The 19,400-nt window shown below is 50.7% G+C and overlaps 2 protein-coding genes across 6 annotated transcripts in view; one reads left to right on the plus strand and one right to left on the minus strand.

The window, feature by feature from the left end:
* Positions 1-5,653: 5,653 nt before the first annotated feature.
* PSMD7 (proteasome 26S subunit, non-ATPase 7) lies at positions 5,654-10,917 on the plus strand. Its single transcript, XM_051629860.1, has 7 exons — positions 5,654-5,803; positions 6,461-6,552; positions 7,452-7,544; positions 8,398-8,495; positions 8,800-8,880; positions 9,659-9,750; positions 10,433-10,917. The coding sequence occupies exons 1-7, from the start codon at positions 5,730-5,732 to the stop codon at positions 10,869-10,871; spliced, it is 969 nt and encodes a 322-aa protein (XP_051485820.1). The 5' UTR covers positions 5,654-5,729; the 3' UTR covers positions 10,872-10,917.
* Positions 10,918-12,425: 1,508 nt separating this feature from the next.
* Positions 12,426-19,400, minus strand: part of WWP2 (WW domain containing E3 ubiquitin protein ligase 2) — a 36,079-nt gene continuing 29,104 nt past the window's right edge. For 4 of the 5 annotated variants that reach the window (XM_051629835.1, XM_051629833.1, XM_051629837.1 and 1 more), the window contains 11 exons: positions 19,226-19,304; positions 19,023-19,094; positions 18,843-18,931; positions 17,651-17,810; positions 16,494-16,627; positions 16,228-16,368; positions 15,552-15,672; positions 15,111-15,215; positions 14,578-14,674; positions 13,180-13,252; positions 12,426-12,947 (listed from right to left, as the gene is read on the minus strand). In XM_051629835.1, coding sequence (XP_051485795.1) covers positions 12,848-12,947; positions 13,180-13,252; positions 14,578-14,674; positions 15,111-15,215; positions 15,552-15,672; positions 16,228-16,368; positions 16,494-16,627; positions 17,651-17,810; positions 18,843-18,931; positions 19,023-19,094; positions 19,226-19,304 — 1,171 coding nt within the window. In that variant the 3' untranslated portion in view covers positions 12,426-12,847. The remainder of the gene's footprint in view (positions 12,948-13,179; positions 13,253-14,577; positions 14,675-15,110; positions 15,216-15,551; positions 15,673-16,227; positions 16,369-16,493; positions 16,628-17,650; positions 17,811-18,842; positions 18,932-19,022; positions 19,095-19,225; positions 19,305-19,400) is intronic. The other variant, XM_051629836.1, reaches the window with a different exon arrangement.

Consider the following 19,400-nt stretch of genomic DNA (forward strand, 5'->3'; position numbering starts at 1 on the left):
AAAAAAATAAAATTAAAATTAAAACCAATAGTATAAAAAGTGCTAAAAATCATACAAAAATTATAACTGGATAAACAGTTAGTGAATAAACTCAAGCTGAAACTAAGTTTCTTTCAGTCTGTTTTTCCAGATGCATCATCAGCATCTGCATGTTGGTCATTTTTCATTATTTATAAATGTATTATAGGAACACAGCCAAACTACAAGCCAAGAAGTCCAACACACATTTTTAAAAGCAGGGAATGTGTCTTGGTTATAGAACAAAAGAACTCATTTTATCACTTGGCTTTACCGCTTGAGAAAATGGCTCCTGGTGTGCTGAACTCCATGATAAATGTGCCCCCTCTAGATCTTTATTGCCCTTGTAAATCAAAGGACTGACAGCAGTTAATAAGAAAGCTTTTGAGTGGTTTTGAAGTTTTGCTTTGTACAAATAAAATCTCATATTAAAGAATTTGCCAGTCCTCAAGGTGCGGAAAAATGAGTATGACTAGAACCTGTTGTGCTTTCTTTTTTTTTAACTGTTTGTTTCCACTATTTTCAAAAAGAGCATTTTGTAGCAAGGATACCAGAAAAAAGCAAATCACTCAGTATTGAAATATAATAACTAAGACACTGACTCCAATTTTTAAGAAAAAGTAAAAACTTTCTGCCACTGCACAGGTCAACAAAATCTAAAGCATACAATACAAAAAAGGAAATATTTTTCCATAGCCTTACATTAGATGTTGACAGCACTTCTACAAGCCATTTGTAACTAAAGAAATTCTACAGCAATTCTACATCCAAAAATTATCAGTTGAAATTCCACTGTGACACTGCTATAGAGAGGTAGGATTATCTGAGTCACCAGCTAACCCACAGGTATGGACAAAAGTTTTTTAATTCATTGGCAGAAACTACAGCAATATTCACAGATGGCCAAATTTTGGTAAGTAGCAGGAGTTCTACTTATATATGCACCTTTTGGTCAAGCAACAGCCTCCTATAGGGAAATAAAGAAAGAAATTACTACAACAGAAATATTTCAAGATCATACCATTAAGGGAACAGAGCCATTTATAATTACAGATTTAAAAAGTTTGCTTTAGAGATTACATTCTAGAACAGACATACGGAAGAAACATTTATTTGGAATGCTTCAGAAGCAAACTGCAGTTTGGGAAAGGACACCCTTTTTGGTATCATGCATTGAGTACACAGCATCAGCACTTCACTGACCTACAGTTTAACCAAAACAAATCAGAATTCATGTTGTGGTGGCTGTATGTTTTCCTTCCATGGGTTGTATTATCCTTGTTCAATTCCAGACAGCATTATTCCTTCTAAAACACCCTGGCCAAGGAAATCTTAGCAGGAAACTACAACTATTTGGACAAAGCTAAATATAGGGAAATAAGTATATTTTCTTGTTCGAACTGGTAACACAAAAGGTATTACATGACAAACTATCTACAGGTATAAAGAAAGCCCAGCTTCTCTGCACTGGATTTTAAACACATTTCAGAAGGCATCTCAGTGAAAATACATGTTAGCAGATATTGTCTCTTTAACTGATCAGTTCCCCCCAACCCCAGGAAAAATGAAGTAGGGTTTTTCTTTACAAATAAAGACAACCAGTATTAAAGGAGCACATTAATAAACGTCATTCAGGATTAGGATTCAAAGTATCAGGCAACAGTATTTCCCAGCTGCATCGATCTTTTGAAGCCAAAGTCCCAAGGATGTTACTTATCCCTAGCAGACACTGGGAAGCTACAGGGAAAAAGCAGATCAGACTGAAGCCTTCATCATGATTTACTCTCCTCCACACACCCCCAGCCTGCCCTGCCCACAGCCGACCATCTTCCAGCTTATGCAGCCCTCCTCCGTGCACTCTGCCCTTTAGGTAGGCAGAGAACCCTCTTTAACTGGGAGATATTCAGCAACATGCTACATCCAACCTTTCATCCCAAGGAGAGGCTACTGACCAGAAAGCAGCAGCTCCTTCTCAGGCAAGATGGAAAAACACATCAAGAGCTACACACAAAGCAGGATGAAGTCTGGAGAGTGCAGCCATCCAAGGCTCAGTTCGTGTTCTTGATGAACTGATGTGGTTACTGTGCCACGCAGATATTTTTATTTAAAGCACTGCTATGTTTCTAACTCTCATCATTGATAAGAGCCCCTAAAATACAAACTGACTGTTTTTGGTAAACATGTGCCTTCCCTGTTCTGCAGACCATCCTACTCTTCCATGATTCTGCCAACAGAAACACCTCCACTTGCTTTTTCCCCTATTGCACCTGCCCACCCACCCCTCACATTGACAGACTGAAAGGAGAAGGCCAGAGCTGAGCCCACAGCATGTCCCTCAGCTGTGTCACCAGGGTTCGGAGGGCAGCAGCCAAACTAGAAAAGAGATGCCCTAAATTTAGCCATGGCTTGATGGCTGCCCAGAGAACATGTCACCAGTCTAGGAAGGATCCAGGCCCAAAAATGACACCAGATATTTCACAGAAATAAAAAGCCAGGTTTCCAAAACATCAAATTACATCACAGTTTAAAAGACAAATACTAATTCCTGATAGAAAATTCAAAATTTCTGAGGTAGAATTGTGATCCCCAGGGCTGGAAAAGAAGTCAGAACATGACAAAAGATGTAGAAACTATGCAGAATCTAGATGGCTACCAACAGTCTTCTTCCTCCTGCTTCACTGTCAGCTGCTGACAGTGGCAGCTCTTTGCTTAGAAAAGCCTACACAGATGTCCCGCTGTGCCACCAGTAAGTTTAACCTTGCACGTGAGAGTTTCTAACACCTAACACATCAAAAGGAAGAAAGTAATGGCAAAAGGTTAATTCAGAATGAAGTTACAGGTGGCACCATTCAAGATTGCTCACTTTCTGCAAACAAGTTTTCTTTTAAAATGCAGTCAGAGCTGATACTTACAAACAGGACAGCTCACTCCAACTCTGCAGATGTCCCCCTTCCCCTGACACCATTCTGGTTCTTTGCTGCTGACTTCCCTCTTCAGCTTATCAAGGTCATAATTAAAGGAAGACTAGAGGCTTGACTTAACACTTACAATCATCAATTTGATTTTTAAACTACTTTATGATGATTTATTCTTATTTTTCAATCCAGAAGTTATTCTTAAACCTCTGAACAGTTATTGTTAAGTTTCAGGTTTTGGAGGGGGGGGGGTGTGTGTGTGTGTGTGTGTTTGTTTTTTAAACAAAGTAAAAGCTCAACAGTTAATGATGGAATCACTTGTCCCATTTAAAGACCAAAATCCAGCTGCTCCCCTCCCCAGTTCAAGCCAGTTGCCAGGTGCTCATGTACTGCAGAACCTTTCCAAACTTTGAGTTTAAGCTCAGCAATCACAAGCCAAATCATATATAAGTATTGATGTTTGCCACTCTACAGTTAAATTACATCAAGCATGAATGCAATCAACTCATTAGCTGTTTTTTATTGAGCACCAACATTCATTACTTACTTTTCAATTCTTTGATTAAGCAACATATTGCCTGTATTCCCAGTCTACATCTACCAGCTGATTAGCTCAATAATACTGATAATCTTCTCAAGTCAAAAGAGCTGGGAAGGGAAGTAACTGAAATCCCTATGAGCAGACTCAATTTACTCCTTTTGTGTAAAACATCAATACACTAAACTACTAGCAATACAGTCCAACAAATGAAACTTCAAATGTGCTAAGTTAGAGAGTAATTTTAACAAAAAGTCACAGCAGGTCATTAAAATGCCCCTTAATTGTCTCTAGATCATACTCCCTTATCCTTCCACAACCTTCCTAGCATGCTGAGATTTTAAATCTCTTCTGACTGCTGTAGGAACCCAGAACAGAATTGAAGTGTGATTGTCACATACAGAGTCTGAATGCCAAAGGTCAGAACAGCTTACTGGTATGCTGGCCCACTGCTCCAAATTTTATATCTTTTCTGTCCCTTGGTTATTGCCTGACATGATTTAACAACTGTAATTCCTTATTTAACGATGTCAAAGGTTTTTAGGAAATTGACTGTATTTCACCAACGATATATTTCTTCTTGATTACAGAGTGGTTAAAATGATTTTAAACCAAGACAGCAAAATAAAGCAGTAATAAAATCAATAAAAGGTGCTTAAAACATTCCTTCTATTAGGTAATGGCATTTAAAATATCCGTAGCTTGTAATGGCACTTAGGATACGCCCAAAAATCAATGAACTAAATTACTTATTGAACTAGTTAATTTGAACATTGAGTTTTATATGTATACTGATAAAACAAGCTACAGGAATACCAACTATATTTTAATTTCACGGTCAGATGTCTCCCTCTGCTGGGAAAAACGTCTAAAAACGAGAGCAGTTTTTTTGTTGTTGTTTTTTTTTTTAAGCGGCAACACTAAAGCATGTAACGTCTGAAACACTCCACAAGAGGTCTGCAATTCTTGCAGACTCCGTAAATGAATGCTGCTTTTGCTGAGATCTGCAAAGTGTGAAGAGATTATAAGCAGCAATACAAAACTGTAGATTCCACCCAAAATACTGCCATTCAGATAGCCAGTCTTGGAAAACGTGCAAAAAACATGCTTAACGTGAGGAAAGAGTAGAAAATATGAGATACCATGATGCTTTAAAACAAGTGAGACTATCCTCAATAATTTTTGCTAATACTTTTCATATTAATAATTCCACTATAGTAGATTCAGGAATAACAGGCTCAGGTTCTTTTTCCTCGCTAAAAGTAAAATAAACAAGACAAGCTCCGTGTCTTCCTCTTCCTGCTCCAGGAGAGCAAAAACCCTCGTACACAGACCAGCCTAAACACTCAACTTAGTTCTGAGTGGCTTTCTTCTTTACAGTGAGGAAGGGTGTACTCCAGAGACCAAGACGTTCACAAAGTAAGAGGCCGAGGGATGTTGGCTTTCCCTACAAAGCTGGCCTAACACAGTCCGCTCAGGGGAAGGCAAACACCAGCAGTAAGAAAGGCTTCCACCTATTCATGTAGCCTCTTCCCGCTGCAGCGCTGCGGGTACGCGAAGCTCTGACCCAGGGCCGGGGAAGGAGCCCGGGCAGCCCCGCGCCCGGCCCCAGCGGGGCATGGCGACACCACTGCCAGGCCGCTCTTCTCCTCTTTTCAAAGGTCATGGTGACTAAGAGACGTTACTGACAACGGGGGAAAAGCAAACGCCACACTCCTCTTGCACCGCAGCAGCAGAGCGGGCCGGGCAGGCTGGCCAGCCCCGAGACCCCTGTCCCTAGATGGGCTCCGGGTCAGACGCCCCTGCGGGCCGTTAAGCCAGCGGGCAAAGGAGCTGCCCGCCTCTCGGCCCCCCCCGCTGGCAGGAGCCGGTCCCGCAGCCGCCCCCCGCTCAGGCAGGGCACGAAGCGACCGGGATAACAGAGTCCGAGCCCCCCCTGGAGCCCCCCGAGCGCGGGCCGCCTGCCCGCCTCCCTGCTCCGCCGGCCCGCCCCTCACCTCCGGGCGGAGCGACCCGACTTCCCCAAGATGGAGCCGCGCCACCGGCAGCCAGACCCACCTTCCCAAGATGGCTGCGCCTCCACGTCCGGCGACCCCTCCAAGATGGCGCGGAGCTGCCGGCAGCGACCTCTTTAAGATGGCGGCGGCGGCCCCGCCCCGCAGCGGGGCAGGCTGGGCGCGGCGCGGCGCGGGCCTGGCGCGGGCGGGCGGGCCGGGCTGGTTGCGGAGCGAGGCCGGGGCCGGGGCCGGGCGGGCGCCATGCCGGAGCTGGCGGTGGACCGAGTGGTCGTGCACCCGCTGGTGCTGCTCAGCGTCGTCGATCACTTCAACAGGTGGGGCCGGCGGCGCGAGGCGCGGCGGCGCTGAGTCACGGTGCCGGGCCGGGCCCGGCGGGGCCTGCGGGAGCCGCTGCGGGAGCCGCTGCGGGAGCCGCTGCAGCCCCGGCCCGCGCCGCGGGTGTTCCCCCCTCAGGGAGAGAGCGCGGGGGCTGGGGCGGCTGTCAGCGACCTTGCCGGGCCCGGCGGGGCTGGGGAGCAGCGCCCGGCGCCTCAAAACCCGGCCGGGGCCCAGGGTTGTCGCTAGAGCTGCAGAGGCCTGAGGGGGGTAAACCCCTGTGTCCGGACACCCAGGGAGACCTGGTGCTGATTTAACTTGATTGCGCCAACCGACGAGCAGTTTTATTGTCAAAAACGAAGTCTCGCAGGGCAGCCGAGCCTGCTGTTGTGCAAGCGAACCGCGGGTGACTCCGGGCGGCTCAGCTCGCTGCTGCGTGGCCCGTCGTCCTGCGGGGTGACACCCCCGGGGAGCAGCACCGGCCGCCCCCCGCACCGCGGGGCTGCCCGCTTCGGGCACCGGCGGGGAACGAACAATCAGTAATAAAACAACCGTAACGTTTCTTCCCTTCCAACACGCCTGGTGTGTGGCCTGCCCTTACCTGCCTCCCTGAACCGGGGGCTTTGTCGTAGGAACTGACAGTCTTTTCCATTTAGAATAGGAAAAGTTGGAAATCAGAAACGAGTTGTCGGTGTGCTGCTGGGCTCCTGGCAGAAAAAAATACTAGATGTCTCCAACAGTTTTGCAGGTGAGTCTGGGTGTCCTACCCGAGTTCAAAGCTACTGAATTATTTAATAGATTATAATTGCTTTGGGTTTTTTAAGCCACCCTGCCAGAAGTTCTTCCCTCCCTGTACAAAGTATCATATATCTAACAAAAAATGGCAGCCTCCTCTGTCAAAAAGACACCTATTCCAGCCAGTCTTGTCCTGCACCTTCCCTGTAATACTGTGGAATGTTTGGGGAGTGGATGTAAACAACTTCTAAAAGGCTGGTGGATATTTTGCTGCATTGGACTCGCCGCCCTCTGCAGAGTGATCAGAAATAGCAGCTCTTGCTGCTGGTGTAGCTTTTACCTACTTGTGTAAAGATTTAATGTATGGTTTAGCTTCACTTGTTTTCCTCAGATGTTGTCCAATTAAATACTAATTATTTCCTTTGCTCTGCTGTTTATAGTGTTGAAATAGTTTCTGCTTAAATACTCACATGAGATTGCAAAAGTATTTCTGCTGCTGACCCATTTGCATTAGTTAGATCATTTCCTTCCCAGTGGGGCTACTCTGTGACTGCATCCTCATGGATTGTTGGGGGGTTGTTCTGCTCTCCATCCTTGTATTTCCTTTCAAGAGGTCGAATATCCTGAGGGCAGCTGGTCTGACTATTAAAGATGGAGGCGAAGCAGGCATTAAGTATCTCAGCCTTTTCTTCATCCCTGGTTAACATGTTCCCCCCCCTCATCCAGTAAGGGATGGAGATCCTCCCTGGTTCTCTACCTGCTGCAGAGCAGTGTTGAAGAACACTTTAAACTGATGAAGATCCCCTCTCCTTTAGCAGCCAAAGATAACCTACAACACAATGCAAACAAAATGCAAACATTTCCAGTCTGGAAGTTGGATACTGAAATAGTGATGTTTTGTTTTATTCCCAGTACCTTTTGATGAGGATGACAAGGATGATACTGTGTGGTTTCTAGACCATGACTATCTGGAGAACATGTATGGAATGTTTAAGAAGGTCAATGGTAAGTCGAGACCTTCCTGCAGTCAGGGCTACACTCCTGGAAACTTTCAAAGACTCTACATGGGAAAGTGAATTCATAGTAAGGTAGAAAATTAATTGCTTAGTTCAGAAGCCATTCCGTGCTGATTGCTTGTGTGGCTGCACTTTCACTGATGGTTTCCATGAGTTACTTTGTGCCAGTAGTTTGTGTTTTTGACACATTAATTTATACCTTGTTAATTTTCCCAAGTCTCCTGAAAGCTTTGTACCTTCAGAATACTTCAGATTTCAAAGATGCCATTATTTCTGAAGAATGCCAGAGCTTTCCCCTCTATAACCTGCTTTACACAGATGTGGCCTGAAATTATTTTTTTCTGAATGTGAATATTAAAAACGTAGAAGTAATGATTCTAATTGCTCTTCACCACTATTTTAAAAAATGTCTTCACTGCTCAGTTTGAGACTTCAGAGCTGAATGTTCAGTCACAGCTTTAACTCCTATGAATTCTCTTAGCCCTGGGACCAGTTGTCATTCTCACAACACAGTCTGCACTTCAAGAATTTTTGCATCTCTAGATGTTAAGAGGTTTAATCAGCCACATCCTGGTATCTGCAGGATTACTAAATTATAGGAAATAGTCCAGTTAAGAACCTAGAAGTAAAGCTGTATATGTGATTAGTAAGCTACAGTAAGTATGATTAGAAACCTGTCGTTGTCACCAGCCATGCCATTGTTGATTTCCCCCTACTTTACACTTGTCTTCTACACCCATCAGATTTTCTCCCTTGATTTGCTAACTCAGTCTCTGCCTAAATATTTCTGCGGTTGTCTTACTGTGCAATTCTGATTTATAATCCTTTCTGGTTTTGCTCAGCTAGGGAAAGGATAGTTGGTTGGTACCACACAGGCCCTAAACTGCACAAGAATGACATCGCCATCAACGAACTGATGAAAAGATACTGTCCTAACTCTGTAAGTGTGGCACTTCTTCATTTTTTGGGGCTTTTTTTCCAGCTCTGTCTTCCTAAATAGGGAATCTGGGAGCCCTTGGCTCCCACCTTTGTTACTGGTAATAAAGAATGTAAATGACCTGGTAGCTGTAAAGTGATCGAGGAGCTCGGATCAGTCTTTTGAAATAGCTGCAGATGTCTTGTTCTCACTGCCTGAGGGAACACCCCTGAGCACCCAGCATGCTGTGGAGGGAAGAACTGACTTAAGTATTTTCTTCTAGTCCTTGAATGAAACAGTTTTCTGAAATGTTTGCTTTTTCCCTGAGGTGTTGGTGATTATTGATGTGAAGCCAAAAGACCTGGGGCTGCCCACAGAAGCTTATATTTCAGTTGAAGAAGTTCATGATGTGAGTATTTAGCATGTCTCTGCCTTTTCCTAGGAAAAGAGTTCCCATTAAAAGATGGCTGTGAGGTTTGCCTTCTTTCTGCAGGATGCACACCCCATGGCACTTAGGTGCCTGTTACACATGGGATGTTGTGTTCACTGGTGAGGGCTCTGACTTGCAGACAAAATCTGCTGAAACCAGACTTTAAATCCCAGTCATAATATAAACCTTCGTAACTAAAGCTTTCATCCTCCAATACTCTTGGAAGAAGAGCTGTGCATTTGTGTTTGACCTCAGGAATTCCACATCTCTGGCTGTCTGATTTAGATGTTTCTTACCTGTTTCTGTCGTGGCTGTGGCCATGAGGAAAGTCACAAACTGGAGCATCTTTAAAGGTGTTGCTTTCACATGTTGTCCTGTTTGCCCAGGTCTTCTGAGGAACCGTGAGCTCAATCATTTGTGCACCAGCCAGTGCTGAGTGGGTAGGTCAGGCATGAGCAACAATTACTAATCTGTTGTAGCGCTGTGCAGACAACACACAGGAGTCAGTCAGCCTTAGCTTCTCATTTGCAGTTGTTTGATTTGAATTACATTCTGGATGTATGGAAAAAATGTTTTGCCTTTCTGAGGCCCTCACTATGGAGAAAAAACTGCTCCCAGCGTTGTAGAACCTTTCCTCTCTGATTCCTTGTGGACTGTACATAACTGTACAGCAGCTGCCCCGGCCTGTGGGCTGTACCTGGTCCCGCAGCCAGCGGGAGCTCAGCCTGACGTGTCTCTCTGTCCTTGTCCCTCCAAGGATGGCACTCCCACCTCCAAGACGTTTGAGCACGTGACAAGTGAGATTGGAGCAGAGGAGGCTGAAGAAGTTGGTGTTGAACACTTGCTACGGTAAGGATCCAGAACTGGAAAGTGTCCCTGGGAGACTGGCAGGGCAGTGACCACGATCCAGTGGCATCTCCCAGTGCCATCTTCCCAGAGGAAGGGCAGATCTTGTTAAACACGCCACTTAAGTCCTGAGAGTGTGTCCATTCAGCTTGCCTGGTGCACTCCCTCCTGGCTAGTGGGACAAGTGCTGCCTCCTGACACTGCACCAAGGAGGACGACTCTAGCAGAGCTGCAGCACCTTGCAGCTCCATTGGGAACCGTCTCCAGCCGCTGCGTACCCCCCTGAGCAGGGCAAGGTGGGAGTGCTGCTGGTGGGGCTGCAGTGCTCCAGGCATAGAGAACAGCCACCCTACACAAACCACACTGCCTTTTTCCCAGTCAGAAATCCTGGTGGTTATCTCTCTACCCCTCTAGCAGGTGTTACAGATATTCTAAAGCGAATTTAGGCACCACAGGACACAAGGGTCTGTTTCAGATTTAGGTCTATTTAAATTTATTATTTAGGTAACGCACCTCAGATAGTTCTCATTCTTTCACTTGAAATATTGGGCTCGTTGGCACTTCAGCTGTGCTGCAAACTGCCTTCCTCTCTGAGCTGGAAAGACTCAGTGAGTGTGCCCACCTGTTAATGAACATGCCGAATAATCAGTTCTAATGCTGATTCTTTCTGTTGTGGGTGTTTCAGGGATATCAAGGATACCACAGTGGGCACTCTGTCCCAGCGGATCACAAATCAGGTCCATGGCTTGAAGGGACTGAACTCCAAGCTTCTGGACATCAGGAGCTACCTAGAGAAAGTGGCCATGGGCAAACTCCCTATCAATCACCAGATCATCTACCACCTTCAGGATGTCTTCAACTTGCTACCAGATGTCAACCTGCAAGAGTTTGTCAAGGCCTTTTATCTGAAGACCAATGACCAGATGGTGGTAGTTTATCTGGCTTCTCTCATCCGTTCTGTGGTTGCCCTGCACAACCTCATTAACAACAAGATTGCCAACAGGGATGCAGAGAAGAAAGAAGGACAGGAAAAAGAAGAAAGTAAAAAGGAGAGAAAAGATGAGAAGGAAAAAGAAAAGGAGAAGAGTGATGTTAAGAAAGAGGAGAAAAAGGAGAAAAAGTAAAATGTGTAGGTTTTTTATTTGTAAATTAAAAATCTTGTAAACTAAATCATTTGGATACTGGGTTCTTTTCTTGAGATGGTCAGTGCTCTGCTTTCCTCTACTTTGGTGTCTCCTCTTTGTGTTCATTAGACAAGGCTGGATAATTCTTCTCAGGCTGGCAGCTGTCACAGCAAGCAGAGAGCTGCTGGAGGGCAGGCCTGGGGGCTTGGGGCTCAGCTCTGGGGGCTTGGGGCTCAGCTCTGGGCAAGAAAGGGGCAAAACTCAGGGGGAAGGTTTGTATTTTGTTCCCCCTATTGCTCCTTCAAGGACTTTAAGGCCAAGAGCTGAGGATTTCTACCATGTACTGTGTTAGACTTTGTGGTATGTACTTATCTTACCGGTGACTGTGAGTTCTCACTGTGTGAGATCTGTTTTATTAACATAAATTCATTCTGAGCTGAGGAGGAGGTGCTGGCGTCGGCTGTGCCAGGCTTGGCAGGGCTCTCCCACAGCTCCAAACAAGTACACACTATTAAAAAAAAGCCCAAACCCACACAAGGAACCAACCAGCCAAGGCAGCTGCTGAAAAGCAAAGTCACAGCAAACCAACTGGCTGCAGGCTGTCCCCTGCTGGGATGAATAGAGGGTTTGTTTAGTTCTGCTGGGGTTGGATATTTTGCTGAACACCACCAGCCTACGGCCATCGGCCTCGTTCACCTGATCCTGTCGCACCAATACCGCTCTGGGTCTCACAGGGTGGCACAGGAAGGCTGCTCCAGCACTGGCAAAATGTCCTGGAGACATTTTTAGCCAAGTATGATTATAGGTTGGGTAATGGCAGGCAGCAGCACTGCTCCCAGCCTGAGCCTCCTGCACAGTGTGGGCATGGAAAATGGGAGTATTTATGACCCTGCTGACAAGCTGTGGACACCTATCGCAGCCCCTCAGCTGAGTCCCCCAGACAGCCCTGGGGCTGCACTGGGCTGTCCTGTGCAACACACCAACCAGGGACACACACCTCGGCAGCTGCTTGTCCTTTATTGCACAAGAAGTCGGCATAGCTGAGGCAGGATGGAGCAGGACAAAACTACCCAGTTACCAGTCGAAGCTGTTGCGATGTCTTGTACCCACAGGCTCCCCATTATGTACAGCTATGAACAGCAACGCGGGGGGCCCAGCCCCCCACACACCCGGGGCAGCAGCAGCAGAGGGGGGATCCAGGCTAGGGGCGATGGCCTGGAAATCCTCACCCCCAGCTCCAGGAGCTCCTGCCTCCAACCCAGCTGGTGACAGAGGAAACACAGGGAGCTCAGGCCAAACCCGCCAACAAAGCAAAGGCCAGAGGTGCCCTGAGGCTGCGGAGCACCAGCTCCCAGCAACACACCATGAAATACAACAGCACAGGGGACAGGCGCTTGCAAATCAAACACAACGGACACAGTCGGCCAGGCCCCGTGTCAGGGGACACCCCGGCCCTTGTGTTGTGCCCCCACCAGCAACCACTGGGGGTTCCCCATAGCCTTTGCTGGGTGCAGGATAGGGCCCAAAGGGGCCTAAAAGTCAGTTCCAGAGCCATTGCCACTCCTCACCTGCATTTATTAAAATGCCACGAAAAGGCAGAAAAGACTAGGGGGAAAAATAGCCTGTGCCGAAATAAGAAAGATAAAAGACGTTTCCTTTCATACTTTCCCTTAGGCCACTTTAGCAGCATCCGCGAGGGGAGTGGGGGCCGGTGCACCGCGCTGCCTGCCCGGCCCCGGCGCCAGCCCCGCCAGCACAGCCTCGGCCTCCGCACCCCGTCCCCGCCGCGCCTCCGTGGGCCTGAGGAGGGAAACGCGGCCCCCGGGGCTGCGTCACTGCGGATCTCGCACGGGAACAGGAGCAAGAGCGTCGGCAGCTGCCTGCGGCACCGTCCCGGCACCGGCGCGGCGGGCAGGACCTCACGGCCGGCGGGATTCCCGGGCCCTCCCCACCCCGGGGAAAGCACCAAAGCTCCATCACTCCTGTCCAAATCCTTCCGTCTCCTCAATGGCATAAAGCAGCTTCTCCTTCAGCTGTTCGTAGCTCTTGTAGGGAGGGAGATCCAGACGGTTAAAGCTGGAGAGACAGCAGAGGCTGGGAACAGCACTGACATCCCAGTCCTGCTCCCACAGGAGGGTCCCCTCCGGCCTCAGCCATGCACAGCAAATACACAGCCAGAACAGCAGGTCTGTCCCATGGGAACGCGGGTGGAGGGGACAGAGGGCACCCAGGCCCCATGCAGCCCCACAGAGACTGCCAGTGGTTGTCCTCGTGTGCTCCTAACAGGACCAAAGAGAAAATGACTTACCATGTATGGCTCCGAGGCAGCCACGTCTCTTTGCCAACTTTATCAATGCAGAATTTCTGGGGCCCGTTGCTGCCTGTTGATTAAGAGCACATGAAATCTCATTACATGACCAGGAGGTGAAAAAGAAAACCCTCTGACATGCTGCTAGCATCACCCCATCACACCCCCCTACGATCCTCAAGACATAGGGAGTATAAATCCATAGAGCACTCACTGCCTGTTCTGAGCCCTTGGCACAGAGGATGGCCCAAAAACAAGGAGAATGCTGAAAAGCACATTCACAGCACAGAGAACAGCGTGGCTCCTAAGCAGGATGGTTAAATGGCAAGTGCTAAAATGTATTATCTGTAGACCCACAGGACTGAGTGGGTCCATCTGAGAGTTATAAAGGACCTGGCTTAGGAAGCCTGGGTCACTGAGGTCACTTTTTAACAGATTGTGAATGCTAGAGAGGTTCCAGGGGGCTGGAAAAAAGCTAATGGGGTCCAGAGAAGGGACACAAGGATGATCAGAGTAGTGGAGAACTTGCCATATGAGAAGAGGCTGAGAAAACTGGGTTTGTTCAGCCTTGAGAAAAGGAGGCTTCAAGGAGACCTTATTACAACGCTCCAGTACTTAAAGGGTGGCTACCAAGAAGCTGGAGACTCTCTATTTACAAGGAGTCACATGGAAAAGACAAAGGGTAATGGGCACAAGTTGCTCCTGGGGAGATTCCAATTGAACACTAGAGGTGAATTTTTCACCATGAGGACAATCAAACATTGGAACAGTCTCCCAAGGGAAGTGGTAGATTCCCCCACACTGGACAATTTTAAGTCTCAGCCTGACAGGGTGCTGAGCCATCTCATATCAACTATAGTAGTACCTCAAAAGGTTGGACCAGATTATCCTTGAGGTCCCTTCCAACCCAGCATTCCATGATTCTACGATTCTATAATATGCCAGCAGAGTGGTCTAAGTTAGCTGGTTAGCTTGATGCTGGTTCCAGGAAAGTATGGGAAAGGGTGGTACAGGCCCCAAAAAGTAGCAAATTAAAGGATAAGAGCAGAATAATGCCATACTGTGGTTTCATGGAAAAGGGGTTTCATCACACAAAAATCAAAGTTAAATCAAAGTCAAATCTCATTCTAAATGAGATTACAAGCTGCAATGACAAAATTAACTGTGGCAGCACAGTTCAGGGCTAAGGAATGTCTGGGTAAGGCAACGCCACTGGATTAGATTAATCACCATGCTCAGACCTCGCAGCTGCTTCCCCACTGACGTGCTGTGGGCAGCCCTGTGCTCTGCAGTGGAGACAGGGACAGGCAGGTCCCACCCACCAGCCCCCACACAGCCACTGCCCCTGCTCGCCTCCGCAGGACCCCCCACCCCAGCCCAGGGCCCAGGAACACGCACCGATGAGCTCAGCGAAGCCCCCGACGGGCAGGCGACAGGTCCCCGTCACAAACTGCAACAGCCGGATCCTCTTCTCATTGTCCATCTCTTTAACCACCTACATGAACACATGGCCCAGCCCTCACCTCCAGCCCCGCATCCTTGGGGGCAAAAGTATCACAAGAACAAGCTCTACCCAGCCTTACCCTCCTCCAGAGCCATTTTTGCCCCCCTTCTCTCTCCTGGCCAGCACCTCTGGAGCTGTCACAGCTCTGTGACATGTCATCCCCTCCTGGTGTCCTACCCAAGAGCAGCAGCTATTGCTAGAAACGTGCTGAGCACTAAGTGCTGCCAGCTGTCCTCAGCACCGGGGCCTCTGCCAGCCACAGCCAAATGCTTCTGGCTGAACACGTGCTTGTGCTTGTATTTCATTCTTCCTGACAACCCACGAGGCTGCCTGCCTCCTGCCAGCCCCTGCATGCCCCCCAGGCCAGCCTGCCGCCCCAGCCCCAGGCAGGGGATGGTCCCACTGTGGAGAAGGTCAGAGAACTGACCTGCCAGAACCACTGGATCTGTTTGCTGTTCTTGGTGTAGTGCCTGTAGATGGTGTTCTTCTGCCAGTCGTTCATGTCGATCTCCTGCATGCCACACAGCATCAGCTGGAGACAGGGGACAGTCAGGGGGGGACAGAAACATGCCCCTGCACCCACGCTTTGGAACACTGGCTCCTCTGGCACCAGGCTGCACAAGGCACAGGCTCCAGCACTGGGCAATGGAGGTGTCTGGAGGGAATCCCAGAATTCCTGGCCTCCAACAAGATGTTTTCTTACTAATGGACCTAGTGAGCCACCCCACAGACCAATCACTTGGGACAATGGTACCCCCATCAACACAGCTGAGGGACAGAGGGAGTGAGTGGAGCCTGTGTTGTCACCCAGCAGGGTGGGAAGCACTGGTACCTCCGTGTCCCCACCCCAGCACAGGCACCTGCTCACCTCTAGCTCCTTCTCATCGAAGTATCGCAGCCACTCCAGGGGCACCACCTCGTTGAAGCCATCCAGGAAAGCCTTGGTCTGCTCCTCCACACCCCGTGTGAACCTCCAGTCTGTCAGCAGCCTGGGGAGGGGACTGGCTCAGCAGGCAGCCAGTGCTGCTGGCTCATAACAGGGACCCCCACCATCCCTCCACTGGTGGGGAGGGCCCGAGAAGCAGGGGTGCATGGGGAGGAGAAGAGGGGCTTCTGCACATCTCCAGGGCTCCCCTCAATTCCCACTAGCAGGTTTCTCTCTCTGCCTCCCAACCTATAAGGCTCAGACACCCTGGGCACAGACCAGCAGCCTCCAGGGGCTCAAGAGGTGCAAACCATGGCCCCTGGCCAGAGCCTACAGCCCAGGCAGCCCCCAGCCAGCCCAGCAGTGGACAAGCATGGTGAGCAGCCTCAGGACAGGGAGAGAAGTCTCACCCTTGCTCCCCTCTCCTCTTTCCTGAAAGTACTGGCAACTGCCCAGGCAGCAGCAAGCCAGACCGCAGCGGAGCTCAGCCGACTGCGCCAGCCCAGACTTGTCACAGACCACGTAGCCCAGGGAAGAGGCCACGTCCCAGGCCCTGTGTTCCCACCCCACAACTGTCCTGGGGTAGGCACCCAGCAGGGGCCTTGGGACAGCCACTCACATGATGTATTCCTCCTTGTTCTCCTCTGTCACCCGGATGCTCTCACCACCCTCCTTCAGCTCATGGGTGGTCACCTTGCCCAGGATCTCCATGTCCTGAATAAAATACAGCTCCAGGCCACACTCTTCCAGGCTGTTCTCCCTGTGGGAGGACACTGGGATGGGATTTCTGATGGAGGCACCTGGCAGCAGCAAGAGCCCATGGGGAGGAGTGCTGACTCCACAGCAGGATGGGCCCCAGGACAGAAGGGAGCATGGGGCACTCACTTGGTCCAGACGATGGAGTTGTAAAACTCAGGGTCGATGGATTCCAGGTCCTTCAGCGTGGGCCGCTTGTTCAGCATCCGCTTGTAGAAGGGCAGCGTGAAGCCAGTATCAATGAACTTCCCATGATAGAGAGCCTGTAGGGGGAGGTGACACTGGGTCATGGGGGATCCCAGGACAGTCCAGTGGGGCATGATGGTGCTCCACCACTGGGGCAGCCATGGGGCAAAAGGGAATCACTCCGGGGTCCCAGAGCTGCAGCACTCACTCCTGGTTGGCAAACATGGCAGGGAGGAGGAGCGGGGTCCCCGACAGCGCTGCCTCGGGTGGGTGTGCTCACAGCCCCTCTCCCTTCCCCACCACAAATTCCACCACGTCTCCTTCTTCCCTCACAGCTCTATTAAGAGCACTTGTTTAAACAGAGCTGTGCTGTGGCTTCCCTGAATCCCTGGCTTCCAGGAGCCCCAAGGCAAAGGCAGCCAAAAATAATGCAGACGCTTGTCTAGAACGGCCCAGCGGTGAGTAATAGTCTGAGGTTTTATTAGTATCCTGCAACACACAGGGCAGGGCAGGACAGAGCAGGGACTGGAGCAGTGCAGCCACCTCCCTGCACACCTCACAGGGCTGTGGGACAGAGACCCTTCCCCGGCCTCAGGGAGCCACTGCCAGCCCCCCTGACAGCCTAGGACTAGGCAACCTGTGGCACGCTGGCCTTGGGGAATGCGAGACAAAAGGGAGGAGCCGTTCTGGGGCTTGGGCAGCTGGAAAATCTCACACTGCTGGGACTAAAAATAGTCCCTGGAGCTGCAGAGCCGACAGTACCTGGGGTGGCAGCCAAGGACCTGGAGCCATCCCCACCACTCAGCCCTTGGGAAATTCAGTCCCTTCTGGCCCCACGGCCGTTCCCTGGATTTAAAACGCATCACTCCACAGCCTTCCCTGCAGCATCCCCTCAATGGCCTCTCTCCCACGGACCCATGCATGAGCAAAGACAGAGTTTAAGGAGGGCAACAGTGCCGAGTCGAGCACAGACATAGCACAGGGAGTTGCTCCTCACCCTGCTGACCACCCTCATCCCCAGTAAGGCCCCAGTTCCATGGGGGAAACACCAACAGTCTTGTATCCCATTGCTTCCTGGCCCCATCACCGCGGGCTCTTACCATGGCAATGAAGCGGCCGATGAAGCGGAAGTAGGTGAGGTGGTCGGGGTTGATGGAGGAGGCAGGGTTGATCTGCAGGCAGTAGTTGTTCTTGCCAGCATACTCGAAGAGGCAGTACATGGGGTTCAGCACCTCATGGGACAGGAGGAAGAACCACTCCCTGGGGCAACAGGAAAGGGAAGCATGGTGACAAGTGGCTCAAGGAGGGGAGGGGACAGCCACGTGCCTCCACAGCAGACCACATGCAAACCAGGCATCCACGTCCTTGGGGTGCTGGTGCAAGGGCTAAGCCCTGGTGTGACTGGGCGAGGGCGTCCCCCACCCCAGGGGTGCTGTGGGTGGTTTTGAAACGCTTCTGGAGACAGCAGCAAGAAACACCCTGGGTTGATGGAGGCCCCGCTTAGGGCACGGGGGATCCCAGCAGGCACCACACAGCTCAGTCCCACCCAGGCTGTCGTACCCATACACACGCACATGCGTGCAGGATGGGCACCATCCTGTTCTTCCCCCCCAGGCTGTGCAGGGAGATGGGAGTCCTTGGACGCAGAGGCAGCCCCGGCATCCCGTCCGTGGTTCTACCCTGTGGTAGAACAGCATGACGTAACCTACCATAGGGTAAAACCACTGGCAGGACACAGAGAGAGGCGGAGAGCAGGAGCTCCTGCACCAGAGCCAGGGGCAGCAGCACCATGGAGGAGGAGAAGGTGAGAGTGGTGTTAGCCCAGCACCAAGGCAGTCACCCTGAGTGAGCCAGCAGGGGCTGGTGGGGACATAGGGCCCTGCTCCAGGCAGGACACAGCCCATGCTGTACAGTAACACCATCCTCAGGGGAGGCTGCAGGCTCAGAGCAACTTTATCCCACCACATCTGCCCTGGCACACACTGACTGTCCTGGGAAAACCAGGGTCTGTTTGCTGCAGGGAGAAGGGGCTGCTTGAACCATTGCCCCCCCACCCCAGGGGCTGCAGACAGGCATTGGCACTCAGTGCTGGGGGCTTCAGGGGAGCCCCAGCCAGGCCCCCCAGCCCTCTCTGTGCCAGCCACAGGCTGCTGTAATGATTTTAGGGCACTCCCCCACTCTGGAGACCCCAGGGGCAGCTGCTGGACAGACTCCCCTGCCTGCACTGCCCCTCAGATTCCCGCCACAGGCAGGACACAGCCCCGGGCACAGCAGGCACCTGGCCTGGCTCACCTGGCAATGCCGCCATAGTCCAGGCCCTCCTCTCCTCGCATGATGATGTACAGGCGGCGGCGCAGGTCATATGGCTTCATGTTCATGATCTGGGGAGAAGAAAAGCAAAGACTCACTGTGAGCTGGCACGGGGGGTGGCTCTATCCTTCCCTGGGCTCTGCAGCCCTGGCCCCTCCTCACCTGCTGGAAGGAGTCCTCAAAGAGTGTCTGTCGGGAAACGCTGATCTTCACATGGCTGGGCAACGCGTTTGACTACAAGCAAGGCAGAGACACAAGGCTTTGTGCAGGCTGGCATGGCTTGCCTGAGCCCGCTCACAGGGCCCAGCCACCCACGCACCCACCCAGCCCAGCAGCCCCCGGGGCCCTCCAGCCACTCTACTCACATGGCAGAGGAATCGGAACTGGTGGTACTTCCAGCGAAAGCTCCGGTCATACGCCCCTGGGGAGCCACCCTGCTTACTCCTGCAAAAGCAGCACAGGCCTCAGCTCAGCATCCCCCCTGCCCTGGCATGAGCTGCTTGGCCCCAGCAGCCCCATCGCCTGCCAGGCAGGAGGAAG

Source organism: Apus apus, chromosome 11 (genome assembly GCF_020740795.1).
Source record: "Apus apus isolate bApuApu2 chromosome 11, bApuApu2.pri.cur, whole genome shotgun sequence".
NCBI classification, from domain to species: domain Eukaryota; kingdom Metazoa; phylum Chordata; class Aves; order Apodiformes; family Apodidae; genus Apus; species Apus apus.

Bases quoted from the DNA above. Each gene is read 5' to 3' on its own strand.
- PSMD7 (XM_051629860.1), top strand. From the start codon at position 5,730: ATGCCGGAGCTGGCGGTGGACCGAGTGGTCGTGCACCCGCTGGTGCTG. The intron at 7,545-8,397 runs GTAAGTCGAGAC...GGTTTTGCTCAG, and splicing joins AATGTTTAAGAAGGTCAATG to CTAGGGAAAGGATAGTTGGT. The intron at 8,881-9,658 runs GTGAGTATTTAG...TGTCCCTCCAAG, and splicing joins CAGTTGAAGAAGTTCATGAT to GATGGCACTCCCACCTCCAA.